This window comes from Rissa tridactyla, chromosome Z, assembly GCF_028500815.1.
Source record: "Rissa tridactyla isolate bRisTri1 chromosome Z, bRisTri1.patW.cur.20221130, whole genome shotgun sequence".
NCBI classification, from domain to species: Eukaryota; Metazoa; Chordata; class Aves; order Charadriiformes; family Laridae; genus Rissa; species Rissa tridactyla.
In genome coordinates, this window is record NC_071497.1 from 46,544,299 (window position 1) to 46,563,047 (window position 18,749).

At 41.9% G+C, this 18,749-nt stretch overlaps 1 protein-coding gene across 3 annotated transcripts; it reads right to left on the reverse strand.

The window, feature by feature from the left end:
• Positions 1-5,478: 5,478 nt before the first annotated feature.
• GCNT1 (glucosaminyl (N-acetyl) transferase 1) lies at positions 5,479-18,464 on the reverse strand. 3 transcript variants are annotated; one of them, XM_054186770.1, is made up of 3 exons: positions 18,428-18,464; positions 8,953-9,053; positions 5,479-8,544 (listed from the first exon to the last, which is right to left on the reverse strand). In XM_054186770.1, the coding sequence occupies exon 3, from the start codon at positions 8,402-8,404 to the stop codon at positions 7,124-7,126; it is 1,281 nt and encodes a 426-aa protein (XP_054042745.1). In that variant the 5' UTR covers positions 8,405-8,544; positions 8,953-9,053; positions 18,428-18,464; the 3' UTR covers positions 5,479-7,123. The 3 variants fall into 3 exon arrangements, with proteins under 3 accessions (XP_054042745.1, XP_054042746.1, XP_054042744.1); XM_054186771.1 differs by lacking the exon at positions 18,428-18,464 and adding an exon at positions 18,158-18,275; XM_054186769.1 differs by lacking the exon at positions 18,428-18,464 and having other exon boundaries at positions 8,953-10,781.
• Positions 18,465-18,749: the final 285 nt, after the last annotated feature.

The following is an 18,749-nucleotide window of genomic DNA, read 5'->3' on the forward strand; positions in this document are numbered from 1 at the left end:
GACCGTGAACCAACGAGGCAATGGTGAGAAAAATCTGGTTTGCTAAGGAAGGAGAAAGCCCTTGAGACTGGAGATACTGAGGAAGAGACCTTCTTTTTCTCTCAGTGCCAGTGGGTAAGCAGGCAGAAAAGGTTAAAAAGCAGCAAAGGCAAAATACTTTGACTAGTTCCTGTGAAAACAAAATTAATTTCTCTGTGGCCCTTCTGATTTTGGTCATTTGAAGAGAACAAGAGGTCTCCAAAGGTCAGTTGCCCTAGGGAGCAGGGATGGGAGCAGGGGCCTTATCCCAGTTACTGATCATCCTGTTTCCTGAGTTTCCTGGCATGGCAGCTATTCAAATTATGTTTAGTGGGGAGGGAGGGAGAGAGGGAGGAAGAGAAGGAGGGAAAAGTATGCGTGGTGCTTACATTTTACCTTCTAGCGTAAGCCCTTAAAGAAGATGTGCATGAGTTGTGTAGTTTGGATATGTATTTTTTCTGAACTCTTTTTAAGTTTCATTGCTGTCTGATTGTTATTAAGGATTTATGTATTTCACAGGGAACAGCTACTCAGTGCTATGGTGCCACATGCACAGAAGGAAGAATAAATGCTTTTGGTCTCACTGCTCCAAGGTAGGCTCACCTGGGTTTGCTCTGGTGTAAAAGCAAATCCCTTTTGCTCTTTGGGGCCCCTGTAGTAATAGAAATTGAATAGATCAGGATGCAAGGCTTACAAGTGTGTGATATGATATTTCTTAAGAGCACCTCCTTGCCCTGCATACCCAGCACACTCATGCCATGCAGGTAGCTAAGGCAGCGCTGCTTAGTCCGGAATAAATTAACCCACTGAGCTCATCTGTGCTCAAGAGCCCCATGCGGGCAGGAGGGTGCCTGGCCAGTGAGAGCTGGTGTGTTGTTAACAACAGGTTTGCTGATTTTTGCAGAGGGACCTACCTGCCTTAAACTTGAAAAGGCGCAAAGGGCGGCTGGGATTAACTCAAAGTTAAGGGTGACCGCACTTCAGTTCCTGCTTGAACAGGCGGTATTACAATATCACACCAATAATCTAGTGATTCAAAGAGATAATTAAGGTTTAACTGCCCGGTTCAAGCAACGTGCTTAGTTAACATCAGGGATTACGAGCATTACCTACAGACAGGTGATGTGCACTCTTCCAATACGTTTTCCATAGTAAACTCATTTCACATCAACACTGGGAAATCCCTTTTTCCAGCCTCACTAATGGCAATTCACACAGCTGGTGCCAAAACATACTAAAGACTCACCCATAACTGGTGATGCTAACCCACAACTTTCCCTATCACACACCAGTTGGTAAAATATACTTTGAAACCATATGACCATTTCTGCTTTCCACCCCCACGTGTAGCAAAGGCAAGTTGGTTGAAAGGAAGACAGATAAAGGGGTTTGGTGTAGGCAAACTAATTTCATTAAAGTTAGTGGAGACTTTTGTAACTAAACGTTTTCTACTAAGGGATTTCTGAAATACTGCTTGTTTAAATGAGAGAATGAAGGTAGGGTCAAGCCCCTGAAAAATAATAAAAAAAATTACGATAGGTAAGATTAATATGATTTCATGGTACAGAATAAAAGATTATTACTTGTATGTGACTAGATCTCCCAGTAGGCCTAGGTTCCCAAATCCAGAGGGAATTATTTTTAAAAAGTATAGTTAGACCAATATCTGTCAGAATAAGTTCCAGCATCCTGTTTTCAAGTATGCAGCATGGATTTTAACAGGCCACATCTGCTCAGGGCCCACCCTGGCATGTTTTTCTTAGCTGAATTTTTTTCTATATCACCTCTTTTTCCTACACAACTTAGTTTTTTTGGGGGAAAATAATATATTTTTCAATACTTTGGTTTGACTTCAAGGATTTGGCCATGTTGTTAACTTTTTCTTGTCAAGCTCTAATGTAGCTATAGAAGACAGACAAACTAAAATGAATACTGGCAGATCCCAGAAGAACCCAACCATGTGTAAGACTCAAGCAGCAAAGCTCAGTTTCACAGTGACAGAATTCGAATGAGGGCACTGAGCAAAATATTTGCCTGACTGAAGATATTGTAAGGTAAGGCAAGGCAAATAACGGAGACCATAATGCAAATACAAAGGATCTGTGTGAGGTTAGTGGCTGACGCAGAAAAGAAGCAGAAAAAACCCCAAACTGTTATTTATATGCAAAGAGTAAGAAACTGACTCATTTCAGTTATAAAATAGAAAAATTCAGGTTACATATGAGGAAAATAACTCCATAAAACACATCAGTGTAGATTTTTGAATACTGAGTAAGAATGTCTGGAATAAATTGAGTGACTTGATTTGGAATAAAGACAATAACCTAAAGGATATTTCCTTTTTATGTCTGCTGTCTAAGGCACTGGGAAGGCTCCCTGCCTGTCAAGAGCAGGTTACTGTTAATTTACCACACTCTAGTCTAGATCATTACAGGAACAATTAAGGAAACTGATCTATTGGAAAGAAAAGAATTTGAGAACTATGGAAACCCATCTACTAGATTATTAAAATGTTAAGCTGAGGACGAATGGTATTGTTGAGTGGAATTGGGAAGGCATTTTACATAACACAATTTCCCATGTTTTAATTGACTGAAGAGCTGCTCACTATACTATTAGTTCTTTTACATACTCTATAAGTGACTAAAAAAAATCCACCACTAAAATTTGCAAGAGTAAAAGAAGCTATAAATTAAGACAGTGAAATATTGCAACAGAATTTAAATTAAATCATGTTTCTTTATTTTTAAATGACTGCCACAACCATTCAGAGCTAGCAAAAGAACACAATCTGGAGGAAGGGATTATGTCCTCCTCCTTATATGTACACTATAAGTATGTTGGAGCAGATGGCTTCTTCTTTCATTTTTATCTTCTAATGCATTCATGTCATAACCCAGGTTTAATTGTCAGGCCACTTGAAAATGCACCAAGTAATGGTGATCTGGCTGATGACCTTAATTATAACTGCAGTGTTCATCTTGAAGGTTTCCTGTCGTTTTCTGTTGTGCTAGATAGAAAGCAGCAAGAGAGTCAAACACATGCTTCCTGTCAAGCCAAACCTAAGACAGGAAGGAGAAGAAAACACAAGTATTAGGTTTCTGGGATCAAATCAGCCTTTTTGCCTAAAGGTTTTCAGCCTGGTGACTCTTAGTGATACAGGGTACTTGGTTGCCACAATTATTATCAGTAAACCAAGCAAATTGTTGTTATCAGGGCCACTCAAAATGCTTATCTGGAAGTGGGGATTAAGCTACAGCAGTGCCTTCAGTGCACTGAGCCCTTTGGGAAAATTCTGCTATGGAAAATTGAAAGACAAGTTAGGGGATTTTGGATAGCACACAGAATCACAGAATCACAGAATCACAGAACAGTAGGGTTGGAAGGGACCTCTGGAGATCATCTAGTCCAACCCCCCTGCCAGAGCAGGGTCACCTAGAGCAGGTTGCACAGGAACGCGTCCAGGTGGGTTTTGAATGTCTCCAGGGATGGAGACTCCACCACCTCTCTGGGCAGCCTGTGCCAGTGCTCTGCCACCCTCAGAGTAAAGAAGATTTTCCTCATGTTCAGATGGAATTTCCTGTGTTCCAGTTTGTGTCCGTTACCTCTTGTCCTGTTGCTGGGCACCACTGAAAAGAGCCTGATCCCATCTTCCTGACACCCGCCCTTTAAGTATTTATAAGTGTTGATAACATCCCCCCTCAGTCATCTCTTTTCCAGACTAAAAAGACCCAAGTCCCTCAGCCTTTCTTCATAAGAGGTGTTTGTGTTACTTCAGCAACGGTTTCACCGGCTATTCACCCTGGTGAGCTAGACTGAGAAACTGAACCAGCTTTAAAACATAGAAAAAGGAAAAAAGAAAAAAAAACACAAAAAAAACCCCAAACCAACCCCCAAAAAAGAAAAACCACCAACTGCAAACCAGTTTCCTTCCTAGCTGCCCCACTGCTGATGAGGTCACAGTGTGGGGGCGGGTGTAAGCTGGGTTCATGCAGCAGGGACTGGAAAAAGCAGGTACTCTGAGTGCCCTGGGCAGCACCATAGCTGAACCCACAATCATGGCTCTGATTTTAACTGCTGTGTCCTCTGTCCAGCTTCCCAGTTCAATCCTGTTGCAGGTCTAGCGTGTTGGCCTCTTACCTGAGATCAGAGGGATCTGACCAGAGTAAAACAACATTTTTCTTGTATGAGAGCACCACTGTATTTTGAATTAATGGTTGAAGGGTTGATGTTATCATTAAGTTTTTAATTTTTAGCTATTCCTAACAAGAGCCCAGCGTCTTCAGCAAAGCATCAAGATTAGATTGTTGCTGCAGTATCAGTGAAGCTCTTTTCTTTCATATTCACTCAAGCTAGCGCTAGACTTTTACTCCAGTCCTCTAAACATCTGGTAGAAAAACGGGACATTATGAAAAACCAAATGCCGATGTCGGTCAGGGATGTAATCTAGATTTTATTTGAGTTTTGTTGGTGCCATAAAGTTGTTTGATTCTAGAATGATGATTACTTTGGTTAAGTTTCTTGGCAGATTCAGTGAAATACTAATGTAAGTTAGATTGCTTTCTCTACCCATTATAGCTGGCTGTGGTGTCTTTTCTGTAATGCGTAGTTGCAATACCTTAAATTTATCTGTTAATTTCCTTTGGCACATTTGGTACTTGTTCAACAGATTGAGTTCTTTTCATGAAACTGCCTTTCTAGACCATTTAAAATCTTCCAGATCAGGGTGTCCCTTCTACAAGTCAGCTTTAGGGAGATGGGGCTTTTTGTGATTCACTTTCCACAGAAAAAGAAATGCCTCCTTATCTTAGGGAGAAGGTACACTAAACAGCAATGTTCTCCTATTTTTCCTTCTGTATAGAACTGAATATACAGTTAGTATACATAGGATCTCTCTTGACTCTATACAAACAGTAACATTGGGAGCACCTAGTCAAGTAGCAACTTCACTACCTACAGTAGCAGTACCATTAACAACAGAGATACAGACAGGCATTCATTGCGTTAGACAAACGAGCAAGGACAAAGCAGGCTGGAATAGGTAGGTAAGGGGGTTGATGCTCCAGCTGCCTAGCAGATTCCAAGCCATTGAGTCGGCAGCCTATCCTGTGCAGAGAGCTTCATTATCACTTTTTCGGTCTACTTGGTCTAGCAGTTCTGGTCTCATAGAATCTATTCACAGAGCTTATCTTTAGGTGGAAATTCTTAAAAACAAACACCTTCCTTTCTGCTAAAATAGAACATGACTTTCTGGAATTCCCCAGTACCATATGCAGTGAAGTTACACCTTGTTGTAGCTTGTGGTAGAGCACAACTGTTTGTAAGAGCATTCTTGTAGAAAAGCCAAAGGGTGGGGAAGACAGGGTATTTCCCTCTACTGCCACAGCTCACAGGCTTTAATTACTGCTTATACATCATGTGAAAGTCTCTGAAGGATCCCTAAACAGCTTTCAGGTGGTTTTGAAGGAAGGCATTGGCAAGAATAGGCCCTATTTCAGATTAAATTGCTTGCCTCCCTAGCTGTTTGCATGATCAACAGTAAGCAGTTCATTATGTTAATGTCTAAGTATTGGGGCACACCTTAGGAGAAATTTCCTGACAAACTACCTTTGTAAGAAACACGCACTGCCAGCACAGCAACAGTTCAAGAAACAAAGAATTTAGTCTATTTTGCCATTTGCTAGTGCCTATAATGAATTCCACTGTCATCTCAGGAGTCAGATGAGACACCTGGCAGTAACTATGCATGACAAATCTGAATTGATATTGAAAGAAGTATCATCCCTCACAGTGTCCCATTCTCTCATCACCATGCTTCTGTGCCACATTGCAACAGCTAAACTAAGCAGGAACCTAACCTGGAACAAAACTCATCCAGATTTCCTCCTTTCCCTTCCACCAAAAGGAGCAAATAAATAAAAATCAGCTGCACCAGCTAAATGTAAACAAGCATAAACACGTGAATGAATGAACACATGGAGGTAAGGTAGGACTTGGCCTAGCTGCAGCATCAGTTGTGTATGGCAACCTGCAGGAAAAACATTTTAGGTCTTCATCATTAGGATTTTTTGGTAGTGCTTTTAGACGGACTTTAATTGCAGGACGAGGCGATATGATTTAGAAAAATAACTTTATTTTTGCATAATCAAGGTTAGAAGAATCTGGAATGCAAACTGAGCTTGACAAAAAGCAGAAACCAGCAGTTCCATCAGTGACATGTAGACACTACTGCAGTTCTTTGAAGCATTTGAGAAACTTGAGTCATCTTGGATCCATGATCCAAAATCAAGACTCCTGATACAGTAGGAAGTGTAAAATTACAAGTCTAACTCTCATCAGGCACAAAACTGAAGTTTCCCTGAGAACATGTAATTACAAACTAGTGTATAAACTTTATATCACATTATCAGGGGGGTTTAAGAGTACAAAAGCAAGATTTGGCTACCAAAATTTAAACACAAGTCCTTAATACTCCATGCTGAAGATGAAATTTTCAGCAGGATTAAGAATAACATGTTACAGAACTAGAGCAATCAGATTTAAGTTAAATAACAACAGCTGGCTTTGGTATATTCCCTTTTGAATAGTTTTCAGATCAATTCTCATATTATTTTCCTGAGATCTTTCAGTACTCAGCATGAAGTCTGTGCAGTCCAGCTGCTTTTTTTCTCCAACACCCCCCCCCCAACCTCTTAGTTTTTCCTTTCCAGCTAGCATTACATTCATGGGAAAAAAAATGAGGAATAACCATGAACAACATGCATTTCCCAAGCCTTAAAACAGTTTAGTCAAGCCATTATAGTTAATTACACCTTTTAGATAATAAATATTCCAAGTAAGTGGCCTTCCAGAAATTGCTGTCTTCAATTTTGTACCCAAAGTTCCAAGCTTCAGTGTGCAACACAAGGCATCCCCATATTCACTTGAAACATGTCTTCTCTTCCCCTTGTCCATGGAGAAGGCAGGGAGGGTGTCATCACCACCATACAGACGTGGCAAGAACAATTATACCCATAATCAGCATCACCACCATTGGTGTTGCATATTAAAGTACATAGCTGTATACTATTTGTACCTATGTTTCGTAAAAGGCGCATGCAGTATTTCAGTTCTTTTGCAGATACAAAGCTTTGTGTCGCAAATACTCTTCCAAACATTTCACTGCAAAAGGGTCAAGATCAGTGTCGAACTTATTAGCAAAGAAGTGGTGGTTTCGTAGCACCCAGTTCAGGTCTCCTACCCCAAAAACACAGACAGAGCGAACGTGAACTCCACTGCACGGTGGGTAGGGCGCACCTTTGGATACGTCACCTTCAAAGTACTGCCACTTGACAAACCTGGCCAGTGCGTTCATATCAGAAACGTCGTACTTCTCACTAGAAGAAACTGCACCTGGGACTTCAGGGATTCTCTGAATTGTCGCCCACAGGTACTCATCTGGGCTGTAAGTGTCTTTTGCCCACTCAATGAACTTAAGTATTTTGCTGCTTTCTAATACGTATTCTACAAATCTTCTGCTAACTACAAAATAGGCGCTACCAGAAAAAATTGGAGTACTGAGAGGTGGTAGTTCTTTGTCTGCACCTGTGTTCTTTATTTTACCATCAATTACTTCATAGTGTTTTTTCCACCTTACTTCTTTATATACGGGCATTTTTTCTGTTTCCAAGCTGTTTTCACCTTTAAGGGCTTTTAATTTCTCTACTATTTCCTGGTTGGTCTTTATAGGAAAGTCCATGCCACAGAGGTTTATTAGGTATTTCCAGTTTGAACTTCTTCTGTAGAGATCTTTCATGCAGTTAATGTCTGCCTGTACCCTGCTCCATGAAGCATATACAACACTCTCTAACTGGCTGGAAATAAAGACATTATCAAAACATGAGACTATTCCCTTCACAGCAGCAAAGAAAGATTCTGGAGACTTTTTGTCAACATGAATGCAGTAAAAATTCTGAGGGGCATAGATTGATCTTAGAAGTCGATCAAGCATCTCAATTTTGTGATAAACGACTATTGAGTAAGCAATTGGGAATTCTGCTTCTTCATTGCTGAGAGGTTCCATAATGTATTTCCTAGTCTTGGTGAAGGAGGCACAGTCTGCTGTCATGTTAATATAATCATTTGTTGTTAATCTGGGGCGCTTCTTAAATGACACTAACAACTTTTCAAGCTTTACCTTTTGAATTTCTTCTATATCCCCGTCTATAATCTTGGTGCAGTTAATATTGCCAATAGGATCTTCTTTTGTCAACTCTAGATGTCTCCGATTTAAGAAGTCTTGTTTCTGGTTAACTTTTAAAACCGAAATGATTACTAAAATAAGAGTTAGACCCAAGAAAAGCCTGAAGTGCGAGTTGTGGCAAAACCGTAATTTCCTCTTCACCATTTCAAATACCAGGTAGCTTTGCAGGGCTAAAAAAAAAAATGAACTCCACTCTGCTAATATGAGCTTCAACAACTTCAGAAAAATCAGGTTGTGTTTCTCATGAATTTGGTGACTTTGTCAGGGAGACGGAAGGAAAAATCCTAAAATAAAATTAAATATGACTGTCATTCAAAGACCAAAAGGCTTCTTTAAAACAATGGTTAATAATTACATTGTTATTTGTGACTGTAAAAAAAAGGTGAAAAGTTCGCCAAAAATATTCTGTTGAAAATCAGAAAATAATAAATAAAATTGGTTTATCTTTCTAGAAAGAAATGGAGAGATGTAGATAGTTTTCATGAGACACAATTTCCATAATACTAAGACTACAAACCAAAGCAGTAAGGAAACTGAGCAGATTCAGCTTCATCTGACAAAACAAAAGCCCATTAAGTCACACACATTACTGAGAAGCAAGTATTTGATGTTAATTCACGCTTCAGAGTTTGAGAAGAATGTTTTATACTCACTTCAGCAGTGACACAAACTTCATTATAATAATAACTTACCACTCACTTCCTGGATGCTAGTTGTGCTTTATCTTCTCAGTGGGAAAGCAGCCCCTGAAGCCTTTCAAGATTTTTGTGTGAGACACGGTCTCTTCAAAATCCTGCAGATGAGTTTAGAAATATCATCAGGAAAGAGCTGATGAGAAGGGGAGAAAGAAATTAGCATAGCTCCTGAACTTTCAGAGTTCTGAGAACAGCAGTGACTCGATTGCTGAAGTACCTTTTGAAGGTAAAAGGCAATACCTGTGGCCTATCACTAAAGCTGATTTGTGTTAAGTCATTGCAAATGCAGAAATCTAAGAGCACGGCAGTGTTGTGTTACCATCATTTAAACACACTTGTTTTTATGATTCAGCAATTGCTTTTAAGTGCAAATATGCTGCAAGGTTGAGTTGCAACGAGATTTATAATATGCCAATTTTGTTTTCACCTTTATTTCACAGGCACTACATCATTTTTGTTTGTTAGTCCTCTTTCCCCTTAAGTGCCTTCTTTCTGCTTCAGTACTCTCTGAAGGGATCACTGCACAGTTATGCAGCTGCTACCACTGTAGCTGTTGAGAAAACTGCAGTATAGAACTGGATTACAGAACTGCGTGTCTTTTTTTTTGTAAGTACTACCTCATGCAGGCAAACTAATCAAGAACAGGATAGCCTTAAACAACTTACACTGCCACTCAAATACCATTTGCACTCACAAATTCATTGCCTAATAATTCAGTGCAGGTTTGAATTTCAAGCCAATGTCTAACTGCCAAAGTCAACACAGTTTATAGAGAATGTCTTCCTAAATTTTAATCTAAAAGTTTAAAGCTTAATGAAATATTGAAGTATTTCAGAGATATACAGTTCCTTTCATTTTTACTGCTTTCAAGAAAAAATCAGTGCCTCTGAATAACTTTCTGCATAGCTCTGAGAGTAACTGCTACCCCAAAAGGCTTCTAAGAAAATTTGTCTAAGAAAAAGAACCGTCTGCTGTGTCTACTTCTGGGTTTTGCTGTAGGCTGTTCAGCATAAGGTTTTTCTTTTTTCCCCCTCTTTTCTTTAAGCTACCCCGGTACCATTTTAGCTTTTAATTCTCAAACTGTGGCTTTTAACCTGCTATGTGCAAATCTCAGAACAGGCGCACGCAAGAAATTGAGGTCTGACATCAGAGAGATTTTTGGTAGTAACGCTGCCACCAGGATGCACTACACATTGGTTCCACCACTGTGCCCACAGCATTGCAAACTGACTGGGGGAATTGATCCACGTGTAGTAAGTAGGTGGGGGGAAGATGCAGATCACTGCACAAATATCTAGCACAGCTATAAGGATCAGCAGTACTTTAAGGAAGTACAATAACCAAATATTTTGCAATCCAAGCCACCAACAGGCAGAGACCACAAACTATTTGTGACTACCAGCATTACATAAACACCTTATTTACTATAAAGTGTATTTTGTTTTCAAAGTTACACCTGTCATTATTTTATCCTACATTTCTCTTAGGGAGGTGGACATTTGTTCCAAGTCTGGTTTAGGTGTATAGAGAAGTCAAACTGGAAGAACTAAAATTTTAACCCTTAAGGTAAGTATTTGGGTGAACTAGTGTGCAATTACAGCTGAAAGCATGGAGAGGTACCTTTTAAGTATCACGTCTCACACTTTGAATTTGAATATAAAAAAATTAAAAAGGGAAATTCCTCAGTTACCACTTTTACTTTGCAATGTGACATCAAACACAATGACATAATTTAGAGCAAGTTTTAACATGCTTTATAATTTATCACACATTTGCTTACTGCCATCCTGCTAGTTTTGACTAGTAGATCTGATCCAATAAAAATATATCCATCACATATGACATTAACAAAGGAAGGCTACTTGCTATGTGATAGTGTCAATAATCTCTACTGAGTGTATATTTCCATAAGATGAAACTTGCAATACTGGTTACCCTCAAATTACTGTCTTCTGCCAACCAACTTAGAAATGAAGACTACACTTACATTTGTGAAGCTTTAGCAGACAGAAGGTGGAATCCTTCTTTCTTTAGGTTGAGAGTTAGCACTACTGTTTTATCCTATTCTCAATCTTTATAGGAGCACTAGCATCCACACGCTTCAAGAGGATTGCCACCCCCTCCCTTTTCTTTACAATGCAGGCACACAGAGCCTTAATCGAAAGCTATCATTGCAGTCTTCACCTTCTACAATTTCAGAAGAATAAAGCTTACTAAGAAGTCTTTCCTGCTTCTGTTTTAGAATAAAACTTATTTGAAAGTGGGATAAAGAATCTCTTTCAGAATGGCTTTGTATACCCAGCTGGGTGCAACTCCTCCATTGTTTTGAGCTCAGAATAATCAGACCCTGCATTTCCATTATACGAAAATAAGAGATCTGCATACATTTACACGCCAACATGGCTCTTATCTTTAGGTGTAGGTTTTTCCCCACAGTCAAATTTCTCTCACTGACATGCTGCTGCTTCTGAACAGTCTTAACAATAAGTTACTATTTGTTTATGCTTGCAATTCCTTTTCTAAAAAGTCCTAAAACTTGATCATATCCCATTCTTTGTAAAAGCTGACCTTTACAGGATAAGGAAAGACTTGGTACCCCTCGTCTAATAATATACGTGGGCTTTGTTTTATAAGGTTTTATGAGCCTAGAATACTCATTAACATAGGTTCAGACTGGATTCAGTACAGCTTTTAACATCTTTTTCTCAAGCTCTGCGTAGCTTTAGTGTGCACACTAGAGAATGCAGTGTCAGAGGCAGCACTTTGCACTGTGGGAGAGCAGGAGAGAGGTTTCCACAGTCAACAGATAGAAGACTATGCTCCAGCCTTCCTCTTGCTCGCAACTGAAGTTTAGTTGCGAAGTTAGGTACTTGACCCACTTCCCTTTTTTATTGCCTCCTGCTCAAGTCAGAGCCTGTATTTCTGATGTCATTAAAAAGGAAACTTATAGCAGTTGCAGATATTTGGAGGAGTTAGTACAAAGGTCAAGTTAGACGCCCGCTTCCTGCCAAAATTATTCTTCATTGCTGTATACAAACTGTATGGTATGACTAAACACAAAACCAAGATAATTTCAACTTGATTTCTACTACAGACTACTGTTCTCCATTTAAATAGACTTTATTGAAAGAATGATTACTACACCTAGTTTAAATCTCCATTTCTGGCACCTCTTCTGTGTCTAAGGGCAAATCATTTGGATCATCTGCCTCTTAATTTATTCATCTGTGAAACAACTACTCATTACCTGGCAGTTTGGGAGATGTCTTGGTAAAAGTCAGGTTCTGATTTAACTTTTATATTACTGTAAAGGTGCTATGGTAAAACAGCTGATATAAACCAGCTATGTAAACTGGTGTTAACCCTACAGGCTAAATTTTTAATCTGACTAATGGTACTGACTGAAATGAGTCAGCAATAGAATACATGGGTACTTATGCCAAAGGAGCTGAAGGGGAATAACCTTCATCAAAGAAAGGCTGTGGCCACGGACAAGAGGGAGCAACACCCTCTGGACCCAGCACAGCATGTGATTTTAGATAAGTTTGGCCTCACCCATCCTTAAAAACAAACAGAAAATCCTAAAAGAAACCTTTCTTCCTAATATCTAATCTTGACATCCAAGAAGTTCTTTACTGTGAGGGTGGTGAGGCACTGGAGCAGGTTGCCCAGGGAGGCTGTGGATGCCCCATCCCTGGAAGTGTTCAAGGCCAGGCTGGATGGGGCTTTGAGCAGCCTGGTCTAGTGGGAGGTGTCCCTGCCCATGGCAGGGGGGTTGGAACTAGATTACCTTTAAGGTCCCTTCCAACCCGAACCATTCTATGATTCAATTCTATGATTCTTCCTGATACCTAATCTAAACCTATCCTGTTTCAGTTTAAAACTGTTACCCCTCATCCTATCACTACACTCCCTGATAAAGAGTCCGTCCCCATCTCTCCTGTAGGCATCTTTCAGATACAAGAAGGTTGCTATAAGGTCTCCCTGGAGCCTTCTCTTCTCCAGGCTGAACAACCCCAAGTCTCTCAGCCTGTCTTCATAGAAGAGGTGCTCCAGCCCTTGGATCATCTTCCTGGCCCTCCGCTGGACCCGTTCCAAAAGGTCCGTGTCCTTGTCCTGAGGGCTCAGAGCTGCACACAGTGCTCCAGGTGGGGTCTCACCAGAGCGGAGGGGTAGAATCACCTCCCTTGACTTGCTGGCCACACTTCTTTGATGCAGCCCAGGATGCAGCTTGCTTTCTGGGCTGCGAGCGCACATTTACTCTTTTACAAGATTATACCTTGAGAGTTCCAACCAGCCCCCTCCAAGCTCCCGCATGTCCCCACTACAGCCTCCCTTGGCTGTCAGCCCCTGCCCCAGTGATGCCATGGCAGGGCCGGTCTTCAGCCCCCACAGCCTGGCCACTGGCCCTGACAAGCTGGGCCCAAGTCCCAGCCCAGCTTCAGCCTGTCCCCATCCCCAGGGAGGTGCCTGATGCCTGAACTGCCCCCGTGTCTCCCTGCTGCCCGGCTCCCGGCGGGGGTGGAGGGACAGGCCTGGCTGCCAGACCTGCCATGGGGAGCCCTCGGCCCTGCGGCAACCTGGAAATCTCCGCTCGCAATGCCACAGCCCACCAAACCCGGGCTCTGGGCTTTTAGGCTTATGTTTGGGCTGATATGTCTGAGAGTGAGAGATGCGTCTTTTCCTAAAAAAGGTTAAAAGCAGTGGCAGCCTCTACTCTCAGTGTTACTCTAGGGTGGCACTGCTCTCCGTGGCTGTTCGTTTTGCTGGAGTCACAGCATTGGGATTGGGAAAACAGGATTCCCAGTCCCCAGGCATTGCAGAGCCTCCCTCCTGCCAGCTCCCATAAAACACATTAACCCTCCTCCGTCCTGACTGATGGAGTTCAGAGAGCAGAGTGAAACTGTTTAAGAGGTAATTTTTTTTTGTATTTAAGCAACAACCATATGTTTTTACATTAAGTACATTTTTTCCTTGGAAAAAGCATTTAGGGCTTGCTGTGAAAATGGTACACAGACCAATCTCATGATAAGATGAAAATCATTAGGGGCTGGTGGCACAGGAACAAAAAAAATCAAGTGTCTTTTGATTTCGGCGTTTAAGTCTTCTCACATCAATGGAAAAACTGTTGAGGCAAGACGTTAAACACCAAGTCAGCATCCAAAAGGAAGCAACATAGCCTCCAAAATACACCATGGGCCAGCATCAGCACCAGAACTTCAGAAAGGTGTAGGTAGAGGGCAAGAAGGTACTTGGGGGCACTTCAGCAGCCTGTAAATCTTGTGAAAGACTGATAGAAAGCCCAGGAAAGCACGCAGAGTTAGGTAGCATCGCAGAGGCTGTCAGGAGGTCAAAACTAGTTTATAACAAGAGCAGGGAAGGTCTGATAGGTCTTGCAGGCTTAGCTGCAATGTTCTGGTGTCATGACTCTCTCAGCCTTGTGGGCTGCTGAACTAAGGTTAGGGTTAGGTTAGGGTCTTTCCCTTCATTTTTCCTCCTTTCTGCTCCCTCTAACAAATACCAAAGGAAGCAGACGGTGATGGTTCCTCTCTTGTAGTTGCTTTGGTGACTTTTGGCATACAGCTACTGTGGAGAGGACACAGCAACACAAACATTACGGAGGCCTCTATTATATGTCCACAGACACATTAGCTTTTAATCAATGCTTGATAACAGGTATTTGAAAACTTCCTGGAAGCTGCACTAATATCCTACATCTATTCATGACAACGTGAGATTTTTGTTTTTACAGAAATGTATTGAAGACAAGCCAAGTGGAAAATGTAGTGCCGAGTACACCCACCTCTGAAGTAGTAGTTGGGATGGGCCAGGAGACATGTAATCGTTTTGATGGGTGGGGAGTAAGAGTCAGAACTGACTTATTTTTCCCTTTTCTTGCCTGGGAGGAAAGGAAGATGTAAGGAAACTTCAGCTAGTGGCAAGAATAGTAAGTGACCAGGTGTTGACCAGATCCTTGCTGTTCTCTTTCCCCATTCACAAATTCCGCCTGAGATACAAAACTTTTCCTCAACACTTCATAAGGCGGCCATCCACTGAGGGCTCATTTCCTGGAACATCCTTGAGTTTTACCAGGGCATATCCGCGACTCTTTAAAGCATACATGTTCTGCAAGTAGTTATTGCAATTAACCTGCTTCCATTCAGGTTCAGTAACGCAGAACATTCGCCCTGATGAGGAAGTGATTTTTAAAGCAGTAAGCAGCTTGCATAAACACAAACACGCATGAGCACAAAGATAGACCACACAGGGTTATCTGCAGAGATCTGCCAGACTCAGAGCAGCATGCAGAGCATTTACTCAGCATTTCCATGATACGAAGCAGCACGATCTTGAAAGTAGATATGCCTGCAACTGAATGAAAGTACTCATGTTTTTTCCGTTAGAGGGTCTTTGGTCTTACTGAAAATAAGAATTGGTCATAAGCTGAGTATTTGGGTTACCATTAGGCTTTACAGAACTAAGACCTTAACTCTGAAAGTCATTCAGAGGGAGCAGCAGGGTTCCACGTGGGTGCAGTTGTCTGCTCATTGACAATGCTCTGTAAAAGCACGGCATTTCCTTCAGAGCTGCTTAAAAAAAAACCCCAATAATAAAAAAGAAAAAGACCCTTCCTTTTTATAGGAAAAAATAACACATTTCTAGTCCCTTGTTAGCTTAGAAGGCAGCTTTAGACAAAACTCCCCAAATGACTAGTACTGCTACACCTACCACTACATGGAGAGTAAATAGTGAGAGCAGCTAAAAGAAGACAGTTGTTTTTCAGGGGCGAGGGGAGCGGGAAGTATGAAAATAAATTCAAACACCTGGGTTATTTGGAGATCTATGTTCAAATGTCAGGAACCTGACACACAAAACTGAGTAAACTTAAAAACTGAGTAAAACTCACATGAACATCCACTCAGTGTGTAAAATAGCACTGAAAAAACGTAAATTTTTCTAGCCTTTCTAATCCTCTCTTGTACTACTGTATCAAGTAAATCTTCCTCAGAACAGTTGAAAGCCTGTTTGCCTTCCTTCACATCCATCCTTAGAGGTCCCACAGGCAGAGCTATAACAATAAGGAATTTCAACTGAGGAAAGAAAAGCCATTATGGCAAAGTCTTTCAGTGACCAGTTCCTACCTCTAGAAGTCTGCGGCTCCTTGTACTGATGAAAAGGTATGTTTTACCTCAAAGTAACTAACACTGAAAGTACACTCACAAATCCCAAGACAAAACCCCACAAAATCTTCAAAGCAATAGTGTCCAATTTAGCACCCAGTACAACTGCCTGGTGTTCATCAAGATGATTTGCACACGTTGGCCACTTCAAAGTAAAATGCATATCTATTTTTTCACAGTATCCCAAAAGAGGAACTATAATTTCACCAGGAATGGAGCAGCTGCTGCACGCCTCACACGCACGTACAGAATTTTCCTAACTGCTAATTGTGACAACACTGTATTTCAGGATGGGATATACTGACAGACTTTGTTACAGGAAAGGTAAAATATAATAAACCACAACTAAATCTCACGGGGGAAGAAAGAGGCTGCCAAATTTTTGAGTACCTGGATACTTCTTCAAGCACAATATTTAAAATAGTATTCTGAGGAGACTTTCTTGAGCCCTTTGTAGAAGCCAGTGTTTCAAAGCCATGCCTACAGTTACAGTTCATCAGTGAGCTAAAGGACAAATAGTACCAGCAGCAATAATCTCCTGAAAAGAACAGATGTCTCTTGTAGTTACAGGACTAACAAGGGTCAGCACCATGCTCAGGTGCACAGGTTTAACTCAGTAAAAACTCAGTAGGAAAACAGCCTAATCCTTCCACCCCTCAAAAAGATAAACAAAAGGCGGCTTTAAAATCTAATCAAGAACAATATCTATGATTATGATAGGAGAATCCACTCCTGGGAAGAGTTACGAAAGTAACACAGTTACCAAACACACAGGTTTTGTTCTGATTTACAATGTTCTTGCCTGGTGGGTGCAAACAGCTTACTGAGGTAACCTATCACAGTCTTCTGAAATGTGATGAGGTTTCTGTTTGTTTTATTAAGCTTCTCGACTAGCCTCGATTATGCTGTGTATAACAATGCTTCGCAGGGCAAGAAGTGGCTTCCCTGGAGCTATGAAGTTAAACCTAATAGCACAAGTTATTTCAGTTGTACTAGCTGGGCATGCCACATTCCTGTGGAATTACCTTTTTTCACCTTTACTAAGACAGAATTCTAGGTTGGTGGGTAGGTATTTTCAAGTTTCCAGAGTTTATGAACCAAAGTAAGTGGAGAACTTTTGGATTATGTTGGAATCCAAAGGAAAACCAAGAGGAGATTATTAGAAAAAACAAAATTAAACCTTTTCATAAGACTAGCAGTGGGTTTTCCACTGTGGCAACAAATTTGGAGAGTAGGATTTTGCTTAGTAAATCACCATATTGTCAGCAGCTTCAGTTTGTGTGTTCCGCAGTGCATTTTGCTTAAGTTAGGAAAAAGAGAACAGACTCGGCAAAGATATTCACCGAGTTTTTCACGCAACTTCTGGCTCTTCTGGCCTCAGGAAAGAAGTATGACCCCAGACAATTATTCATAGAAAAGGGATGATACTGACGTTTACTATAGGCAGAGTAGAAAACCACTGAGGAGAGAAAATAAAACTAGTATTTTTTTTTATACACCTACTTCCAAAAGCAACATACCACTGTAACTGAGCTCCAACTTGAGCTTCAAATACTGCATTATTTTTCACAACAATTTTCAAGCTGAAGTCGATAGACTTAAATGCTACATTTGTCTTCGCTTCTCTTACCACCATTTCTGACTCTGTCATTCTTGCCAGCTCTGAGGTCACCCACCTCATATGCCATTAAAAAAGGAACTTAAAATTGCAGGCTCCAAAACGGCAATTCCCTCCTGCTGGCACTCCCCCTCTTTCCCACAAAGAAATCTACTTTTCTGAGCAACCTTGAAAGGAGGCAGAGTGCCAGAGAACAACTGAGCCTCCTGTCAGGCTTCTGAGTCCTCTCCCACCCAACTTGGGTCACAGAAAACTATTTACAACCTTCTAAAGAGCTTTGCTGTTCTGGAAAAAAAAAAAAAAAAAAAAAAAAAAAAAAGGTTTCTTCAGGGTTTTCCCAGTTCTAGCAAGTTTAACTGAGAAAAAAAAAAAAAAAAGAAAAGAAAAAAAAAGACTGCAATACCTCAGGAGCGTCAGATGTCCCCTGAACCCGGTGCTCGCTAACAGATTTCATACCAACCCAGCACCCCCGCGGCCAACAAGAGCCTGCGCCGGTCTCCCCTGCATGCACTGCCCCGGGAAAAGGCAAAGGGAAGTAGGGAAGTAAGGCAGGCAAAAAAATAAAAGGGGAGGGGGGGACGGGACAGGAGGAGAGCAGAGGGAGAGGAGAGGAAAAAGGGAAAAAAAGGGAAAGCAAGGAAAGAAAGGCTCCCGGCCCTCCCGCAGCACCCACCTGCGGGGCCGGGGCCGCGGCCGCTCCGGCGCGGCTCGGCGTGTGGCGGCGCCCCGGGTGGGGGGTGGGGGGCAGGCAGGGCCGGCAGGGCAGGCAGGGCGCCCCGGCAGCGCGGAGCTGCACGTCCCCCGCCTGCGCGACCCGGCCTGGGCTGCCGGCCCCCCGCACGGCCCCGCACCTCCCGCGGCACCGCCCCGGCCCGGCCCGTCGCTCCGCCGCGCCCGTCGCCGCGTCCCGCCCCTGCCTCTCCCCACTGCCACCCGCCCCTTCTGTCTCTCCGAGAGCGCCGAGATGTCGGCAGCCCCTCTTCCCGCTGCCCTTC